Source organism: Electrophorus electricus, chromosome 12, assembly GCF_013358815.1.
Source record: "Electrophorus electricus isolate fEleEle1 chromosome 12, fEleEle1.pri, whole genome shotgun sequence".
Taxonomy (NCBI): domain Eukaryota; kingdom Metazoa; phylum Chordata; class Actinopteri; order Gymnotiformes; family Gymnotidae; genus Electrophorus; species Electrophorus electricus.
Genome location: NC_049546.1, coordinates 15,276,429 through 15,297,052, shown reverse-complemented (window position 1 = coordinate 15,297,052; position 20,624 = coordinate 15,276,429). Strand labels below are relative to the sequence as shown.

The window sequence follows — 20,624 nt, the reverse complement described above, 5'->3', positions numbered from 1 at the left end:
GATACGAGATTAATGACTTTCGTAATAACTGTTCTCAGTATATTGTGAATGCTACTCAGAATCCGAAATTATTTGCTTCAAGGGAGTCTTATTTATATCCAGTGGGTGGCGATATGTTCCATAAGTGTAGTCGTAGTCGCCATGTTTAATCAGAGAAGAAGGAGGACACGTGAAGAGCTAAAATTTAGCAAGTGGCCATTGCTCGTTTGTTATTGCGATATTTGCTAGTTTTTTTTTCTTAGGCATTACTGAAATGAAGCTATTAACGCATAATATGTTGACATCGCACGTGAAAGGTGTGACTAAAGGATACCCTCTCTTGATTAAGGTAAGATAGCGTCGGCGTGGATTTCAGATTTGTAGCTAGATGTCTAGTAGTTAACTAATAACTAACTAATCTAAACAATAATAGGCTACTGGAGACGTACCTAGCTAGGTTGCTTAGCTATAATCTACGTCCGTAGTAGTCCATCATTTGTTATGACATCGCTGATTCGATATGTCTTAAATAATTGTGAATTTATGTTACTGTTGCACCCCATACTGCCAAGTGGCATCTCCTTATGACAGATGGCTACCTGGATTACGGTTTTAAAGGTAGAATTATAGATGTAGTCCTGTTGTGGGTTCTCTCCTTTCCCAAGGCAACGGAAGTCAAAGTAAATGAAGTGGAGTTCCAGCCTCAGTTTGTGAGCCGAATGATTCCGAAACTGGAGTGGAGTGCTTTGATCCAAGCAGCCGAAGGGGTGAGATTTTCCATTTAAGATAATTTTCTGCATTCACCAAGAATTTTTCTGCATTCATCTAGAATTTTCTCTTAAAACAAGAACACATTTTGAATAATCCAAATTTGAAAATTAGCGTTTAACTAAAAATATTGTATTTTATTGAATTTTTAATGATATTTATGATGGCAATCCTTGCAAGAGAGCATCCTGCATTGCAAGTGAAAGTTCAACATCCCAAACAATGACCAAACACGTCATTCGTCTTGCCAGTTGTGGCTTGACAAATTTGGGCTGTGCATGTGTCTAGTGCACTGATGATTACAGGAACCACTGCCACCTAAACTTTCCAAATCTGGTAAAGACCTCAAAAAGCAGAAACCTGAGGAGGTGCAGGAACCAGCATGGTATGTACCACTGGATAGCTCAGTGACCAGACACCACTGACTAAAAGCCCTCTACCCTTAGTATTTTTCAAGCTTCTCGTTTTCCTTGGTCCTGATGTTACAATCACCATCTATCACTAGTTGGTCCTGATGTTGCAATCACCATCTACCTGTTTTGAACTCTGTGTTAGTGGGGTAGACAGGAGAAGCCCTAGTCAGGATTTGAACCCCCCATACCAAAGTGAGTGGTGCAACTCACTGCACTATTCAGTAGTACATGCGATACCATGCTTGTTCCTGCTCCTCCTCAGGTTTATGCTTTTTGGTAGTGTTACGGACATTGCCTAAGGGACCACACTGGAGACGTCCTGGTCAGGATTTGAACCCCCCATACCAAAGTCAGTGGTGTAACGCACTGAGCTATCCAACCACTTTTGGAATTCTGTGCAAAAGTCTTAGGCCACCATTAGCTTTGGTATAATAATGAACATATATTTCCAATTCACTTAAGATACAAACCAAAAATAAGGAAATATGTATATACAATTTTAAGAAACACAATTTGCTGAAGAAAATAGTGGTGTGTCATGTGTTTTCCCTTGGCATTAAGTGCAAATTGAACTCTTTTGGGAAGAGTTTTTTTAAGTAATGTTCTGGTACCATTCCATTTAGAGAGCCAGGTTCCTGCTATTACGCAAGTGTGAGGTCATTAAATACTTGCCACTGTAGCCTATAGAAGCTTTTTTTTCTGAAGGTTTTTCTTTTTTTAAATACTGAATATACATTTCCTGTATTTTCTGGTTGTATTTTAATAAAGAGATTGAGAAATAGTTATATGGTCAATTTAATTTATTGTTATTTTTTAAATGAATGGCCCTGACTGACACAGTGGACAGGTCACTTAGTCATTTAACCCTATAAGTAGTGCTGGGTGATTAAAACAGTCTCAGAACAGGATTGCGATAGACTGTTACATCTATACTTATCCAGTAAAAATGTCAAAGGCTTAACATCGTTATTGACATAAATTCTATCACAGCAGAAATAAATGTGACAACAGCCAGTCAGTCAGTTTTGGATTGCACATCAAAGTGCACATCTATTTCCTGCCGCAAAGCATTGTTTGCCCTACCAGAGCTGAAGAAAGCTGGGAAAACTAGAAAAGAACAATGAGTGGAGCCAGCGAGGGGCACGGAAGTGAAGGTGAACTCATGATATTTTGCTGAAGCTGATGAAAGTGTTGACAAAAAAGTTATCACAATATCAGTTATGTGGAAGTGGCTTGGATATCAGAAAAGTAATGAAGCACAGATTATGATGGCCTGCGAAATAGGTCATTGGTCTGCGCAAACCAAGATAGGAACAACAACAAATCTTTTACAGAGCATCCACACCAACAGTGTGAAATTGCTGCCAATGTTACACCATCCACATTTTAGCTGCACTTGCTGTACCAAAACAACAATAAATCGTGTCGTCTTTTGCGGCCATTACCCCCATATGAAAAGCAATTAAAAATAAGCAAGGATATGACGAGAGGAGTTTCAGTTATATAACACGCACACATGTAGCATCATGACTGGTTAATAGGGTTTACATTTTGCAATTTTTACTCAAATTTCTATATTGAAAACATTTGAGTGATGTGAAACCTGCATCTAATTTATATTACTTTTTGTTAAAGTTTAAACTGATTGCACAGTTAAATGTGTACATTATATTCTTGTATTGCTCATCAACTATTTTCAGTTATTTGCAAGATTCTCTTCAAGCTGGCAGCATTATGGAATGATATATTGTGATAATTATCTATATTGATCAATATGGGGAAAAATATGATCATATTTTTGCTACATCACCCAGCTCTACTTATAAGGCATTTCTGGATAGTCAAATATACTAAACCACAGTTTTCACGAACACCCACTCTTGTACAAGCATTTGATGAATCAGACCTGGCACAGTTGTACAAGCTGACTTTTATGGTAAACGTACGAAAATGCTCCTGCGTGAGGCCCAGTGTTCCTACCTAGAGACAGCATCACTGTTTTTGAATGTGTCTATGACAGTGCTGATCCAGTCAATCATTTCTATAGCTGGGATACTTGCAAGACTTGCCCAACGCGCCCATATCAAACTATGAGAATAATGAAGAGTTCTTACGGAAAGTGCACCGGGTTCTGCTGGAGGTGAGAGGAACTGTACTCAACAGTTACAAGTTTCACATTCCTGTGTTTTTATAAATTATCCCAAAGTACTTAATGATTGCAACAGGTTTGGTGGATATTTCCACAAGCCAGTCTGAGTGAAGTGTGAAAGGTGTGTTTGTGACATTAAGAATACATTATTTTTATAACACCAGGCTGCTATGCACTTATTTTGGAATAACCTGACAAAATAATTTGTCTTAGGTTAATGATCACTCTTAAGATATTACCTACAGGAAACTAAGTGAATTATATTCTGTTTGTCAACTCTGCTATTGAGTAATATTAACAGGGATATTTTTTTCTTTTCCTCCTTAGGTGGAGGTAATTGAAGGGTGTCTGCAATGCCCTGAGTCTGGCAGACAATTCCCCATCTCTAAGGGAGTCCCTAACATGCTCCTCAATGAAGATGAGTCATAGACAACTTACCTACTCCTGTTTCTTTCAGTAACAAACAGATACAGCATCGCTGATATATCGGATTACAAAAGAGTAGGGTTGGACTTTGCCAGAAAAGCCATCAGTAATCCAAATAGTATTTGTCATTTTTGCATTTAAGCCTTTTATTGCTAATGTTCTGTTAACTGTTGTTTGTCTTTGATTATTATTCTTTATGAATATTTTTGAAATAAACTGTAAATGTTGCAAAATTGCATTTAATATTTGATGATTTGTTAATCAGGTTTGTTACTGACAGTTGCAAATAATTTGAACATTTGTAATGAATACGCTTGTATTGATATCTTTAAGAAAAATGCCTTCTCAGAAAAATGATTTTTGCCAAATGCAATAGATTCATTAGATAAAAATGTAGATGGGGTACAGTTACAGCTTTATAATAACATTCTAAATCATTCTAAAACATTCTAAATCATTGTGTTTCGAGACAGAGGGAAAACTGTGCTCTAAAGGTGGATTATTTGTTTTTCTCGAGTGTAATAATCTGCCTTCGTTTACCATCAAGGAGAGTTCACTAATTCTTACTAAGTTGCAAACAGTCATTTACACATGGAAAGTATCTTTGTAGATGAAATATTTTTAAAAGGTTTGTGAGAAATAAATTTCAGTCTTAAGCAAAAGTCATGTGTTTACACAAACCACACTTTTTGCAGAACCCACCGATCCACTCGAGTGGTTCCCAGTGGTTCAAAGGCTCCTTGCAGTTCAGAATGCTCAACCTCACCAAAATACTTCAGACATATTTAGAGAACTCAGGGTTTCATGTGCTTGCATTAGTTGGTGCTGTAATATTCAAGGAATGGTTCAGTGAAAAGTCAGATTTACGGGCTTTCCCTTTTGCTTTTTTGGTTTGTTCGTTTATTCATTAATTTTCTTAGGTTTTATTGAAGCTGTGAGGTCTAACATAGTTGAGAAGTAAATGACAGTAAGTGCCTACCAATTCTGAAATCTTTACTTGCCTCAAATGTTTATTGAGTTGTTGTAAATAGACTTACGTGGTTTTCTTACACTGTAGGACATACTGTTATCTATAAAAATGAACAAAAGTATGAACAATGAACAATATCTGATGTTTGTTTTTATTCACAAGTTGATATATAGGATTATGCCAATCAATAGTGGTGAAAATATTGTTCTCTGTCATCTTTGTACTCGTGTGTTGGTTTGGAAGAACACTCACTGAGTAAAGATGATTTCTTATTCACATTGCCATCATCAAGAAATTAGCTCTCAGCAACAACTTGACAAGCATAGCAAAGTTCACATATTTGAAAATAAGATCAGTATATGCCCCCGTTCACGATTTGCACCAGTTGTAGTTCACCAATTGCTTCATATTCTTAGTCTTTCTTTTGCTGCTGGCCCGTTATTTATTTGTAAAGTGTCTTAGAACCTAAGATGGCGAAGTCTGCATGAATAACTGGGAGAGGAGGGTGACGTGGCACGTTAAAGACTATATTTATATTACGGGTGGTCTAGGGAAAAAAAAGCGCATATGTTGGGGGGGGGGGGGGGGGGGGGGGGTGCGCTATTTTTAAACATCGCATTGCAATACCGCTACCAACCACCGGAGATTCAACTTTTGCCTCTCCTTCCCTTACCAGCACTAGATGTCGCCAAACCACTAAGATCCACGTAAGCATTTTTCTTTCCTAAACGCTAGTCTTAAATAAACGCTCAAATTCTTAAGTCATATTTGAACAGGAAAAAGTATTTTCGTACAGTGGTACCAGCTACTCTGCAAAAGTACTTCCTTGTACATTTACGAAGCACTTTCAGTGTTACCCTACTGCCTGTCGCTACAAATTCAATTACAGCCTCTCACTGAAATTATAATAGGGTTATAATGGGAGAGGTGGAAAGCTGCCCTAAAGTTGTAATTAACAATGAGATTGGAGGTGAGAGACGGGAGGGAGAGGAAACTAAAGACAGGGTGTAGCCGAAATAAAAGGACTAAATTAGAAAGTATATTAATCATTATAGCGTCAAAGCAAAATGTAAGGTCAAAATCATAATCCGATGTGAAGCAGATAGAAAATATAAGACCGTGTAAAGATCGTATTTCGGAAAGCAAATTTTAGATGGGACTTCTTTTTGCCTCACCACTATAGCTGTTTGACTGTGACATTGTATAGTCTGCTGTTAATTATACTGCAGCAGCACCTAGGTTATGTTTTTTATATAGATTTGCCAAGATGTAGTTGATCTTTTACTGTCTAGAAGCAGACAGCGTCAAGCAAGCTGCGGGATAAAGGTGGAATAACTGCAGCCTTCCTGGGTTTAACCGTGCAGTGGGTATCTGCATAAACTGTTTCAAAACAAACTGCTAGCGTTATGGAAAGATTCATTCTGCTTCAGTCCTTCCTTAGTGATTTTTTTACCTGTGTGTGTGTGTGTGTGTGTGTGTGTGTGTGTGTGTGTGTGTGTGTGTGTGTGTGTGTGTGTGTGCGTGTGTGTGTGTGCGTGTGCGTGCGTGCGTGCGTGCGTAGATTTTGCCGAGACTGATCTAAGTATTTTGCAGTTTCTTCTAAAGTCTTGTAAAAGCACTGTCCTTTTCTAATGTCTCATTCCCCGAATAGTAGGTCTAAAGTTTTTCTAGGACGAATTGTTTGTTGCAATGCTTGCAATTTCTTTGCATACGATCATTATTATATGTTCCTTCAGTAGGCTGTTCCTGGATAACTACATATGAGGTAACGTTGTGGTTCTTATTTAGTTGAAGATGTTAAACCTGACCTGAGGCTGATTCTGGACAATATTAAACGGTCAGATCCGTCTGGAACGTATTGTGTGTCATGGCAAAGTAACTGGAGAGTGACATTAAAAAGAAAGTTAACTAAAATAGCGTTCCCTCACAAAGCTCCGAGAAGAACCGCAAGAATTCTAACCATTACTTCGACACCACATTCGGCTTCTCTTCGAAACACTCTCTGCCGAGAGTCTGCCGAGCAAGTTCTGTTTATTACATCTCCGGAAGCAAAATATTTAGAGTTAATCAAACAAAGAACTGCTCAGCATAATGCACAGGAAAGGAAAAATTAGCCTTTTGTAATACCTACATACTTTATTTCAATAGCATGTAGGAATAATTTATAATGAGGATCAGTATAAACTTTGTAGCTTACCTTAAAATGCGCAAAAGTTATTTTTCATGAAGGGTCCTAAGGTGATGTAGTCTAAATGATGCAAAGTTTACTTCGGTGATTTAGCATCTCTTAATTTCATTTTGCTTCTCAAATTAACATGGGCTACCATGTGAGCGTCTCACGCGGAGCAACGTAAGCCACATTGCGTGGAGCGCTAAAGAAGATAAAACCTGTATCTGAACGCCACGCGGATCAGTCACCAGGTGCACGCGGGAGTCAGCACATCCTACGCACTTTGCGTTTAACCTATCCGAGGAGAACGGTATATTCACCGAACTGCGGTGAATTGCGCTGCGAAGGAATTCAGCATTTGGGTCCTTTTTCCTTTTGAGACGCTGCAGACGTTTTTGTCACCCTTTCAGTCATGTGGTTCATCAATCTCATACTGCTTATTCTAAAACTATTGGTTTCGGCAGAGGGATTTTCTACTTGTCAGTCTTATGACTTGGACGACCACAAATCAAAGAGGATAGAGGCGGTGCGAGGGCAAATCCTCAGCAAGCTGCGCCTTCGCGCACCACCCGATCCTGCCTCCAGTCCTCCACCAGAGTCGCTACCCGTTGAGGTAATGTTACTGTACAACAGCACTAAGGAGCTTCTGAAGGAACGTGTGCGCCAGGCCGAGTCTTCTTGCGACCGGGAGAGTAGCGAGGAGGATTATTACGCAAAGGAGGTCCAGCGTGTGGATGTGCTTCCTCAGCGCGCGGACACTAGTAAGTAAAAACTGTTTTTGACTTTTAAATTGTCATAAATTCCAAAAGTGAAAAGGAACTGTAGGCCATTCTTTTCAGGATCATTACAAATAGTGTTTCTAATTTCGGTATACAGTGAAAATACCCAGCTGGTTTACCAAGATGCATATTTATCTATCTTAATTTGTCAACACGCCAGCCTAGTGTTGTAGATAATGCTACAGGTTTATAATTTGTGACTGAAATTATTTTATTCATGTTTGTTTGGTCAACCAGATATTGACCTAGAACCTTATGATTCAAAGGGTTTCTGGGAAGCTCAGGGGCGTTTGTTAGTTGTTTTGGCACTGTCTGTGATTTTTTTTCTCTTTGAGGTGAGTCGTCTGAAAACCACCCAGACTTTAATAGAATGCTCCTGTTGTCCGCAGACGCGATAAACACAGTGCCCCAGAATCCATACTTCAGAGTGGTGAGGTTCGACCTAACCAATGTAGAAAGAAATTCAAGCACACTTGTCAAGGCGGAATTTCGCATCTTCAGAGTGCAAAACGCACGGGCGCGCGTCACAGAACAACGAGTGGAAATATACCAGGTGAGTTAATATAGTGTACCTTAGCTGCTACACACAAGCTTGGACTTATCAACATTAACTGCAGTTTGAAGTAAATGGTTGCATAATTACCAAAGTCTTTTGTGTAAAATATTTTTGCATCTACTAACAGTGTCTGTCTGTCTGTCTGTCTGTCTGTCTGTCTGTCGATTCATCTATTAATCCATCCATTCATCCATCCATCCAGATTTTGAAATCTGATGATGTTACGGCTCCTTCTCAGAGGTACATCGATTCAAGAACAGTACAGCCCCAAGCCAAAGGGGCATGGCTGTCTGTTGATGTTACAGAGACATTGAAGGAGTGGATGGCTTTTCAAGGTCAGAAGGTTCATGAAGCCACACCGCATCAGCAAACAATTTTAATTATTCCTCTGTGTTGTCAAGTGAGAACTGCTTGAACTGTTCTCCTTTAGAAATCTATGAATAACATTAGAGAATGGAAATACTCAGAGTCAGTCATTTACTGTCATTATCCTCCCACTCAGAGAAGAATCTGGGACTGAAGCTCAGCGTTCATTGTCCATGCTGCACATTCGTTCCATCTACAAATAATATCCTGTTCAACAAAAGTGAGGAGCTGGAAGCTCGATTTGCAGGTCCCGCTTTTCTTTCTTTATTTTAGTCTCATTTCACCTATAACCTATGTTTTCTGCTTCCAGCTCAGTCAGAAATGGTCACTCAAAGTGCTGACAGTATTTTATAGTAAATGGAATTGAATCAGTCTCTTTCCTTTTCTAATGTGCAGGTGTTGATGATGACCTGGTTCGCCAGAACAGGCGGCCAGGTCTGACAAAAGGCCAGGTGGAGTTTAGTACTAAAACGCCGCACCTCATACTAACGCTGCTACCCACTGACCGTTTGGAGAACCCTAACAAAAAGCACCGCAAGAGGAGAGCAGCCAGTGACACTACAACATGCTCAAGGTAGCATCGGAAAGGCATAAAAACACACACACCATATCGTTATGTGTGTGGCAGGGTGTATGAAAGAGCTACTGTACCCTGTTCTACTGTAAACTAACTGACATACAGGGTATCCAGTGTTTTGCATGTAGTGACCTGCTTAGGGAGTGTCTTGTATTTAAGTGTGGAAAAAACCACCCAGATGTGCATAAACCTTTCTTTGCATGTGCCTTCTTATTCTGGTATAAACTGTACTCAGTAAGGGAACATTAGGGCAGACTGCTTAGAAATCCTCACAATGAAAATGAGAATGTGAGCAGAGTCTGCTTTTGATTTGTTTTTTTTTTCCCTTGCAAATTAGCCTGGAGAAAAAGAGTTGGGAGGCAGTATTTTATATAATCACTGTACCATTTCAGTATCTCAGTGCCAATCTAAAATCAGGTTTGTTGTACTCAGATAAAGACACATCCAAAACTAGTGGTCTGTTGATCACAGGTACTGAAAAAGAGGTGTAGAAAAAGATAGGAGCAAATAGATGTGAATATTAACAAGATGCATTAATAAGATGCAGCAAGACGTTATGGTAGGCATTTGTTTGTTTGTTTGATAGATAGACCAAAGCGAATACATTTTCATAGATTTCCATTCCACACTCACATACTGTAATATCCGTAATATCATATTTTGCACATCAGTATGAAGAGAAAGAATAAGCAAAAATGACAAAGATAATACATATATAGATAAGTAAATAATAAATAGAAAACATAAAAGATAAATTAAAAATAAATGGTTGTCTAGTAAGTTCGAATCCTGGCTCTACCATGCAACTGTTGGACCTTTAAGCAAGGCCCTTAACACTCTTGGCTCCAGGGAGCTGCACACTGGCTGACCCTGCTCTATGCATTTCTTTGTTTGTGTATTGTACATGTATATATGACAAAAATAAAGGCATTCCATCTGCCCTGGATGGAATTAATTCCTAGAATTTGTTGTATTTTCTATCTAGCTGAAACTCAGTTTACAAATGTAGTAATAATCATATTAATCTTAGTGGCAATGTTGGTACTAGGCACAGCGCAGTATGGAGGCAGTACTTATAGACTATTCAAGTGCAAAAGCAGAAATTGGCAAATAAAAATAGATTTACTGGAAGCTTTGACTTGTCAGTTCTCTCATCAATTTTCTGACAGGAATGCAGACCAAAGCTGCTGTTTGAGGTCTCTATATATTGACTTCCGTCGGGATCTAAATTGGAAATGGATCCATGAGCCGAAAGGATACCGAGCAAATTTCTGCGCAGGGAACTGTCCCTACTTGTGGAGCGCAGATAATCACTACAATATGGTATGTGAACAAAGTGCTTTATATTAATTCAATTGAATGAAGACTTGTCTTTCTGTACCGAGTATTGTGTTATAAGAAATATTAAAGAAATTCTGAAACGCACTCTACCATCCTCTTACTTACCCTCTAGTTATTGCGGATGTTTAGTGATTTGTGTCTCTCCCTATGTCTCGCCTAGATTCTGCCACTCTATAACAAAATGAATCCTGAGGCCTCAGCATCACCCTGCTGTGTGCCCCAGGACCTGGAGCCCCTCACTATTGTTTATTTCCTGGGTCGGACACCCCGAGTGGAGCAGCTTTCCAACATGGTCGTCAAATCTTGTAAATGCCGCTGACTGCTGTAGGTATGCGAGCAGGGGGACACTAACGAGATGGAGCTTTCAGGTGGCCCCTAGGAGATGGGAGGAGTGATGCAATTGACAGTATGGACAATATCTGATAGCAGGGAGAGCTAGTAAATCTATTTGAGACCTTGTTGTGCAGGCGTTTCTCAGGTTTCACTTGCTTTGAGTTGATGCAGAGTTGCAGAGCATTACTTGAGAACTGCTAAGAAGCTACCTTTCTCAAAATTAATCTTTCAAGTAGGCCTACATGATGGTATTCAGTCTTATTCAGTCTTTTGTCATATTTTTTAGTCTAATACTTTTACAACAGTAAAAATAAAGTATTCAGGAAGTGGTGGTCTAAAAAAAGAAAGAGGGTAAAAAAACAGACTTTTTATGTCACCTGAGTATGCAAGAGAAGTTTGTAGAATGGCTTATATTTTGTTTGATTATAGCAAATGTAAATATTTTCCCAGCCAGATAAGGGTTGTATATGTTTGTGTACCAAATACAATAACGTTTTATTAGATAGGTGGTTCTTGGCTCTTTTTATTGACGAGACTACACAATGGATTTTACCTAACTGTGGACATCTATTAACTTGTTTATTAACAAAATTCGTTTTCTAAATCTTCCTAACCAAAACGCTAGAAAATTAACTGGAAAGGTAGAAAATTGGTAAAGACCAGTTTCATACGTGATACTAAAGTGCAACCCTTTCTTTAAAAAAAAAAAATTAAGCTGATTTGTTTCTCGACTCGCCAGTCAGATGCGGTCAAGACTTGAAAATCTTTGGCGTAAACAGGATGTGAACGATTTCCAGACACCGACCACTCACGAAACGCCAGATTTAAACGCCTGGGGTTCAGGGTTTGCGGTGACACAGCAGGGGGAAAAAAGCAACGGAAACGTTGGAGGAAACGTAGGTTTGAATGCATTTTACGCAGTCTCTTTTACACCGTCTATTCCAGATTGTACGGAAACATCCTTGAAACATTGGCGCAAGTTACGTACTACTGTATTTTATTAAGCGATGCAGCGGCGTCGTCCACGTCTACTGGTATAGTCTATATTGCTGAGTAATGTAATTTTGGGTTTGTGGGAGACAATTTATCTTGGCCAACATATTGCGTCGTCTTGTTTTTCTCTCCCTTCTAAACTGATAATGTTTTACTGTACCCTCCAAAATCGTTTCCTATATGTCTTGCCAATACTTGCCAGTGTTTGTTTTTGAAGGAGACATTACGTTGTTTGAACTGTTACAATTTTAGTCCTGTTAGGACGACCGCTGGGAAATGAGAGGCATTCTGTGTCTGGCTGCCAGGGTTTAAGACCGTGAATGCCTCCGATTTCAAGCCAAACGAAAACAACTTTTTAACCCAAAAAGGAGTCTGAGATGTGGTGTTATATAAATGGCAAATAAATCGAATAAACCAAAATACTGTCTCGAAGCAAAGTCAACGTGATTCACAACCCAGTGATCTGTGCATGTCTGTAAACAAAAGTTTACAGAAAAAAAGTTTACACTTACAGACTAGAGATTGACTTCTTAAGTAATGTATGTCAAAGAATGTGATTAGGCCAATCTGAAACAGCTCATCTGGCACTGTTCCAGACAGGTTACGGAGGGTTTTGTGCTGAAATTTAATAACATGTCCATCAAGCACCCACGGGTCCTTCCTGTGATCCTTCCTGCAGCCTCCCTATGCCACAAAGTAAACCAGAGCAGTCCAGATTCACACGGGAGTCTTATTAAGGGGTATTGTAATGAAATTGTGGTTAAATAAGGTTTGGTCGAACAGTTTAAATTGAAATGCCTACAGAGACAGTATAAGGAATAGGTTCACACTTAATTACAGTTCAGTAACTATTCAGATAGTCTTATTTGGGTTGATACATGCTGTATAGATTGCCTAAGTGCACCCATCATGTAACTGATTGATAGTTTTAATTCAGTGACTTTCCAAAATATTCCTGTCATATAATATGAAAAGTACAAATAGAACAGTATATGAAGACCTCAAAATGGATGTAGCACCACCATATAAGGTGTGTATAAGGATATGTGGACATGTTAACCTTTTTCTTTGTATTACAAATTTACACTGTATATTTTTACATGTACTGTAAACAGTATGTATATATTTTATATATTTTTTTAAAATTATATCAAAACAAGTTTTCAACATGCTTGATATTTATGTCAATTATGATTATACAATTCTGTCTTTTGTAACAAATACACCATTTTTCTTAACCCAAATCAAAATTGTCTGGACTTGGTTAATGTTTGCACAGGGGATCAGGAAGTTCTAAATGAGGGGAAGGTTAAATGTTCGCTTATGATCTGTGTGACATGAAAAATGGCCTGAGACATGCACCACCCTCTGCAGTGAAAAGACGAGAAAACAAATGGGGAAGAGTGAGAAAGAAACGGTCACAAGTGGATAAGAATTGATTTTCTGCAAGTGACAATAAAGTGTGCACAGGCCCTGATACCCAGTGCTCAGGGTGCAGGGAGACAGTGTTAGGTGGGGCTACACTGTGGGCCCTCAGAGGTAGAAATTAGGGGAGCTCAGCCTGGCATGGCTCCTTCCTAAACCACCATCATGTGTTTGTCCTCTTCACTCTAAATACCCCCTTTACTATGTGCACCCGGCACTTATCTCTGCAGCCAGGCTTTCCAGGGAGCATACAAAAACCTTTCCTGGACCTGGCCTGTAACAGTTTTTCTCTCATTTTCTCACTCTCCACCTTGGCCATTCTGAAAGCTCATCTATACAGCAGAGCTTAAGTACTCAGACAGCTGGCATGGCATGTTGTTTGCGTTCCGCAATCTCGGTCATGTTTTGTGTACACACTAAAATGCAGGTTTGAGTAAATCTATGAGAAAGGATGTAAAGAATCAAGTCACTGTTTGAGAGTGTTTCCGTGTAGGTAGGTGTGTGTTTAATTTGCAAGGCAGTCCTCCAGCTAAAGAATAAACATATCCAGCAGATTTACGGGTTCAATCAAGTTCCAAACTGAAATACTAAATGATCATTACCCAGGTGTAATATTAAGATGTCTGACAAATCTGGACACATTTGAGAACTGTCCAATTAACCTCGTCATCCAGCCACATGAGGGAGACATTTTTTTCATACAGGGTTCAGAGTAAAAACATCCTTGTCATGAACTGCTTTAAAATAAATTTGTTGAAGTACAGATTAGAAAACCAACTAATAATAATAATAATATATTCTCAAACAAACACCCAGAGTCATTAAAAGATACTATATCACAAAAATCATCAGGAATTATAAATAATATCTTCACAAGAAACTTAAAGGTGTAGACAAAACTGCAGTTATTTTTAGTAACATGTTGTGGAGTGTATATATGGCACATCATATTTCAGTAACTGTGTAGACTTTTTAAACTAAACTTCAATGAGCCAGATGGTGTCAGGATCTTACAGGTCTTGATTATGTGAGCATGAGTTTTTCAGATATCCATGATCATGGCAAGGCAGCTGACATATTTGAAAGTTAATTGTAAACAATATGTATATATTTTCATATGTATACATTTAGTAGAGTTTTAATCTCTCCATAGAATTATGCAATGCTGCACTGTATTTATGGCATCAGACATGTCAGTGTAAAGATTATTTAACAATAATTGTTAACATCATTTTCAGATCACCACTATGCGGTAAGTCAAAGAGTCACATATTTGTTTGTTAACACACTGGTTCTTTGTTACCTGATTAGTATTAATTTATGGCTGCCCACTCTGTGTTTTGAGGTTATGGTCAGATGGGGGTTTATAAACTCAAGTGCCACAATTCCTGGAAAGAGTGGCTACTGATCTGGAATCAGTCTTTAAGTGGAGGAGGTGTTGGGGGATATGATGGAGGTTGAAGTTCATTGCTGTACTCTGTGTATAGTCCAAGAGGACCTGTGTAAGGAAGCTGCCTCCTCATGCTTCTCCGCTTTGGCTTGCGTGGTCGGTTTAGTCCAGTCCCAGCTGGTTTGATGCGGTCACTCAGAGTATCTGAGGACTCGTCAATGTATGCCAGGTTCTCACCAAAGAAGTCCAGGAGAGAAGGGCATGGGGGAGAAGAGGGGCATGAGGAAGACGGAAGCGGAAGATGTGAACAGCTCTCCACCAAGTCAGATGGCACGTCCCCCTCGCTTGCCAGATTGCCCCCAGCTTCCGTCCCCGACCCAGATTCCTGCGAATTCCAATCTGATTCAGACCAGGATTCCGACGGTGTCTCAGATCTGGAATCTGATTCTGAAACTGATCTGGATGCAGACCTTGATGCAGGCTTAGACTGAAGCCCCAGCTCAGCTCGTGAGACAACCTTTGATCCGTGTCCTGATGTTAGCCTTGATCCCGATCTTATCCCGTAGCTTGTATATAATCTAGGTAAAGGCCACATCATATTATAACACTGTTATTAAGCAGACACACTTACCTGCACTTTTACAAAAAAGTAATGCAAAAATACTATATATTAATATGAAGAAAAAAATGGAGACGCCAACCCCACCGAGTATCGGATCCAGTGTTATATCGGGAACCCGGCCAGCTCACAAACAAATGCCCATTTTCCCTGATGGCCTCTGCCTCCAGAGAGACAGCATGAGGAAGCCCGTCCACTGGCGGCCTGGGGTGCCGATGATGGGCCCCACGGTGGCACCTCTTCCTGCGTCTGCGCTGGAGCTGAAAGGGGTCATTCAAGTCCAGAGGGACTGGGATGCGGAAGTCCATAGACATGTTCTGGATGTTCTGGGTCCAGTCAGTGGCATGGGCTCTCAGCTCTTCCATCTTAGGACAAGAGAGGGAGCAATAGTGAAAATAAATGGAAAATTTGTTTTATTACATATTTCAACATTATTTACACTTAAGCAGTTCAAATTCTATGTTTTGTTCTTATAAGGGTCATTCGTTTTTGACATTAAGTTTTGTTCAGCAAAATACATATAGGGATACAAATATTCAGACTATACCAATATATGTAGGTGTACTGTAAACGATTTTATAGCTCATTCACTGAGTAGGAGTGACACAGAAAACATCAGAGAGGTTAATGTTTAAAATATGGTCATGCATGGTGCAAGTAAAGCACATTCACTATGAGTAGTTAGTTAGTCACAATGAAATCAAGTCACAATAAATGCATTTCAAGTCAGCATTAGCTAACTTTGCATGTTTGTACTTGCGCCCACACACACACACACACACACACACACACACACACACACACAGACACAGACACACACACACACACATTTTTACACCGACCTCTGCCCTGGTTTTCTTGGAGAGCACCCTGAGCCAGTTGCCTATCATTGTGAGGATAGAAGCGAAGTAGGCCAAGCCGAACACAATCCACAGCCACACCAGAGGCTTGTACATTGGGATGCCTTCTCTCCGGTTATCTAGGAGTCAGAGGAAGGACACGTTTGTGCCTGGTCTACCTTTCAGACTAAATGCTTATTTAGGCTACAGGGCCTTAAGTATCTGATGAAGTAGTCAGTAAGTTTGTAACTATTTATCCAGCTTTATTCAACTATTCAAGTTTGGAACTGCTGAAGACTAAAATACATTTGTCTCATTTAGGATTGTCACGGTATACCAGAATTGATGATAATAGCAATATTCAATAAATGAATATTGATATCATGTTAATAATACATATATATGATAACATCATAAATAATCTAGCCTCAGTAACTAAGGCAGATTTTAGGCTTTAGAGATGTTTTATTTATTCATTCAACTGGTTGCCTTTTCACTGTGCAGTAATTAATGTAATTAATGTAATGTTCTTTTTATACACTTTTGGTTACATACTCTCATCACTACACTTATATTTTGAGCATATTTTATTTGTCAAAAACAGACTAAACACACAAAACTAATTTAAACATTAATTTGAGTGACAGTACAATTATTATTTTGTTATAGCTTCCGTTTTCTACACTGGTCAGGTGTATGTGGCCATCATCATGGCATGTTAGTCAAAACACAGAATACTTGGTAAACTTGAAAATTTACTAAGCTTGCAATGCCATTTGAATTTCATGCATGGTAGTGACAACGGAGTTATGTTGTGGCCTGAAATAATACAAGCTATGAACATGAATAGCTTAACAACTAATATCAATAAACAATGTTTCACTTCACTTCACTTCACTTCAATTATAAACAGGTCAGTACTAAACCAACTATAGGGAAGAATTGGGTAAGATGAGCCAGTGGGTAAGTTGACCCATCACTCGTATATGGACAACCATTCACAATTTTTGTCATATGGCCCTAAAATTAGTTTGCATTGTCCCCATATTCTGTTATCTATTTGAAATAGGTACACTAATAAGGATTCAAACGATGGCATACATCCTGAACTTGTGTTGTATGCAGTAAGTTTATTCCTGTCTTATATTCCCTTGGCTATAGGTCAACTTAAATAGAAATTAGCTCATCTAACCTCACTCTCTCCTACATGGAAATACTTCCAGAAATAAGGAGAGGAAGTGAAATTTAACGGCAGATCACACAATCTAATATTCCATATTACACAATATATACTGGTATTTAGCTAGTATATATTCACTAGACAAACACCAGTTACTCACTTTAGGTCCAGTACGCACAACACAAATGCTAAAGCAATTGTAGGCTGCTCATATGCAGTTCTCTCTTTAAAACTCTGCTGCTCACTACTCAGCCACCAAGCAGCTGCATGATTAGCACATGATCGGTGGATTTGGTTTGTCTTAAGGGGCAGCATCTTGTACATATTCACATTTTTGATAGCTATTGCAATTTGTCTTCCACAGATTACTGGTGGACATTAGTTAAATTAGAGAATGTTGTGCATTGTGGAAGAAAATAACTTCCTGCAAACCTAATGTAAATGCAATATCCTCCCCCCAAATAACATTAAAATGATAATAGAGTACCTGCTACATAGTCACCAAAGCCAACAGTTGTCAGTGTGATTACAACAAAGTATCCTGCCTCAAGAAGAGTCCACTTTTCCACTTCTTGAAACACAACGGTTGGCAAGGCGATGAAGATCAAACAACCAATCAGAATGGAGAATACAGCAGATATGACCCGTATGCTGGTGTGGCTCACGCCCTTCTGCTATTATTTGGGAAGATTACAGGAAAGAAATATTATCCAAACAAATCTTTGAACTCCTGGAACAGAAACCAGTCAAGTTTCAGTGTTGCCTTGGACTTAATGTTGCTGGTTTTGCCCTGGAACATAATGGTTGTAATCTTGTAATCATTAAAGGATAATCAGCACATTTTGTAGCCTTGTAAAATTCTTGTAAAATTGCCAGTGTTCTTATGTGAAAAAAAACAAACTCAGCAAGTAGTTTGTAAAGAAAATTAAGCTGTGAAATTAGATGAGAAATACACTGCCCTTACCAGGAACAGGTCCTCTATCTTTGCTACTGCCCTCCTGAGCATGTTGCCCAGGTGATCCCCCACACCAGCTAAGAGAATTCCAAACATGGGAATCCCCACCAGAGCGTAGAATATACAAAATAACTGCCCTCCTTCTGTCTTTGGGGAAAGATTCCCAAAACCTGAATGGTGCAAAGTGCAAAGGACAGGAGACAGACCTTTTATTGCTATTTGACTTACAACCTCTCAGTGCCACAGCAAAGGTACTAAGTCTCCGCTTCCCAAAGGGATAGCCAGTGATTAAGGTAAAGCTGTTCCACTGTCTCACCAATTGTGGTGAGGATGGTCCCACAGAAGAAGAAGGCATTGGATAGATCCCACCTGCTGGTGAAATTGGCTGTGCTTCTAGCATCCACACCAGCCTCGATTGCATCAACCACTTTCTGCAGGAAAAAGTATAGAAAAGAGATGGTTGTATATAGTGGGTTTCAGATGCTACTGCTAACACAATTTTGTTTGTCTGTATGTGTCTGTGTTGTTCATTTACATACATATGCTCAGATTAAATGTTATATTGCAGGTCTGGCACTGTAGGACAGTAATGATTAGCTATGCGTGCAAATGTACCTGAGTGAATTCACTGAGACTGTTTTCTTGAACACAAGTGTGGTTGTTCAGGAAGGCGAGGCGAGAGTTGAGCAGCTGCCCGTAAGCCCATTCCTCCCGGGAGGCTTCCAGCCAGCCAAACACCAGTGCCCCCATCACCAGGTACAGCAGCACAGCAGCCAGGATCATCACCAATGTGGAGCAGCGCATGGTTCCTCAGCCCACCTTTTGGAGTAGGACACGTCCTCTAGTAGGCCCACATGAATGAACTGTGGATGGAGAGGTGATCGCTAAGTGCTGTCTTTTCCTGCCTGACATAGTTAAGGTGGAAACCTAAGCAGGCAACTGAGGAAGACCAAGTGCACTGTGTGCGTGGCAGTTTAAGTATGAGACAGAGCTGAAGTGTGAGAGCACAGGTCAGGTCACCTATGACTCTGCACTGTCATCCCAGTTGGTGATCTCGTCCTCCTTCATTGCAGCCATCAGTCATCTCTCTCTCGCCTCCACACAGTCAACCTCCTTCTCTGGGACCCGCTACAGCCTGCGGAACACAGCGGCAGAGAAAGCAGACCTATTGGGCTGCACACGGCAGACACGAGACAGATCATCATAAGCATAACAGCCCGAAGCGCAACAAATGACGCCATAGTAACAGAGCCTCTGGCAGAGGTCTGTGTAAACACAGTGTTCTAAAGGCTGGTGACAGCGCCTTGACGCACAGCAGGGCATTCGACACGTTTGCACAGAGCAACCTGCATGCATGGTACATATGGGAACAAGAAACAGCAGATTGCAAAGGTTCAAAAATCAATTAAAAAACCTTAAAGAGGTCAGATCAAATTATTTCAAATCATCACAAGATAAGCAATGGTTAGGATTAATGATCCATTTTCTTGTTGCTAAAGCACATGTTTTAACAGAACACTTGTTATTACTGTAACAGCTTTTCATTTTATATCCTTGTAATTTAAAATGCTAAACTATTTTAACATATCAGCAGTCAACAAATATATTTATATATTAGAATGGATAGCTTACTGAACTTCACAGCAAAAGAAAGCAAGAAGTCAGAAATTAAGCATTACTCATTTGGTCAAGTTAGTTTATACATGTATCTAAAGTCAGTATGTGCCAAACTATTGACACACCTTGAATATCTCAGTATTACTGCATCAATATTCCTTAGAGCACAAAGAGCTATCACACTCAACCATCACAGTGTCAGACAAATATATTTAGTAAGGGGATATTTAGCTGCACTCTTGAACCTTAAAGTAGAAAAAGTACACCTGTACACAAAACCCTTTTTGTCAAAGGACTATGATAGAGGAGCAGATCTACTTTTTCCTTTAAAATATTTAACAAAAAAAGAAATTAAACTCATCACTTCTCATATTTAGGGCACATTGCTTACCTCAATGAAATGCAAAAATGTGAGATTCCAGCAATGACAGTCCGGAGTTCCCTCTCTGCAACAAGAGAGCAAGTGTGTTTCCCCATTCCCAAACCCTTACATCAGCTGCCAGTGTAAGAGGTGAGATAGTACAGAGAACGAAGGACAGAAAACAGAGAGAGAGAGACACAGAGAGAGAGAGAGAGAGAGAGAGAGAGAGAGTGAGGAAGAAGAAGATGAAGAAGAAGAGACGAGAATTCTGAAGAGTTCTGAAGACAGGGAGAGACTACGAGAAAGAAAACAAGACAGAAGGATAGATTCATGGAGATAGATTCACATATTACAATTTGACTATCCAATCCATGTCCTCATATACCCCTTATTTTATTCTGAATTTCTCTTATTAATT

The 20,624-nt window shown here is 39.5% G+C and overlaps 3 protein-coding genes across 4 annotated transcripts; 2 read left to right on the top strand and 1 right to left on the bottom strand.

The window, feature by feature from the left end:
* Positions 1-149: 149 nt before the first annotated feature.
* Positions 150-4,397, top strand: trmt112 (tRNA methyltransferase subunit 11-2). Its single transcript, XM_027016559.2, has 4 exons — positions 150-328; positions 645-746; positions 3,208-3,300; positions 3,637-4,397. The coding sequence occupies exons 1-4, from the start codon at positions 254-256 to the stop codon at positions 3,736-3,738; spliced, it is 372 nt and encodes a 123-aa protein (XP_026872360.2). The 5' UTR covers positions 150-253; the 3' UTR covers positions 3,739-4,397.
* A 2,735-nt stretch (positions 4,398-7,132) lies between these two features.
* Positions 7,133-11,328, top strand: tgfb5 (transforming growth factor, beta 5). The gene is made up of 7 exons (XM_027016994.2): positions 7,133-7,636; positions 8,044-8,207; positions 8,413-8,545; positions 8,713-8,823; positions 8,973-9,150; positions 10,323-10,476; positions 10,655-11,328. The coding sequence occupies exons 1-7, from the start codon at positions 7,288-7,290 to the stop codon at positions 10,811-10,813; spliced, it is 1,248 nt and encodes a 415-aa protein (XP_026872795.2). The 5' UTR covers positions 7,133-7,287; the 3' UTR covers positions 10,814-11,328.
* Positions 11,329-13,737: 2,409 nt separating this feature from the next.
* Positions 13,738-20,313, bottom strand: kcnk4a (potassium channel, subfamily K, member 4a). 2 transcript variants are annotated; one of them, XM_027017350.2, is made up of 9 exons: positions 20,237-20,313; positions 19,249-19,363; positions 18,844-19,091; positions 18,545-18,659; positions 18,238-18,398; positions 17,761-17,947; positions 16,097-16,233; positions 15,342-15,619; positions 13,738-15,213 (listed from the first exon to the last, which is right to left on the bottom strand). In XM_027017350.2, exons 3-9 carry the CDS (start codon positions 19,030-19,032, stop codon positions 14,661-14,663), a joined length of 1,620 nt encoding a protein of 539 aa, XP_026873151.2. In that variant the 5' UTR covers positions 19,033-19,091; positions 19,249-19,363; positions 20,237-20,313; the 3' UTR covers positions 13,738-14,660. The 2 variants fall into 2 exon arrangements, with proteins under 2 accessions (XP_026873151.2, XP_026873162.2); XM_027017361.2 differs by having other exon boundaries at positions 18,844-19,047.
* Positions 20,314-20,624: the final 311 nt, after the last annotated feature.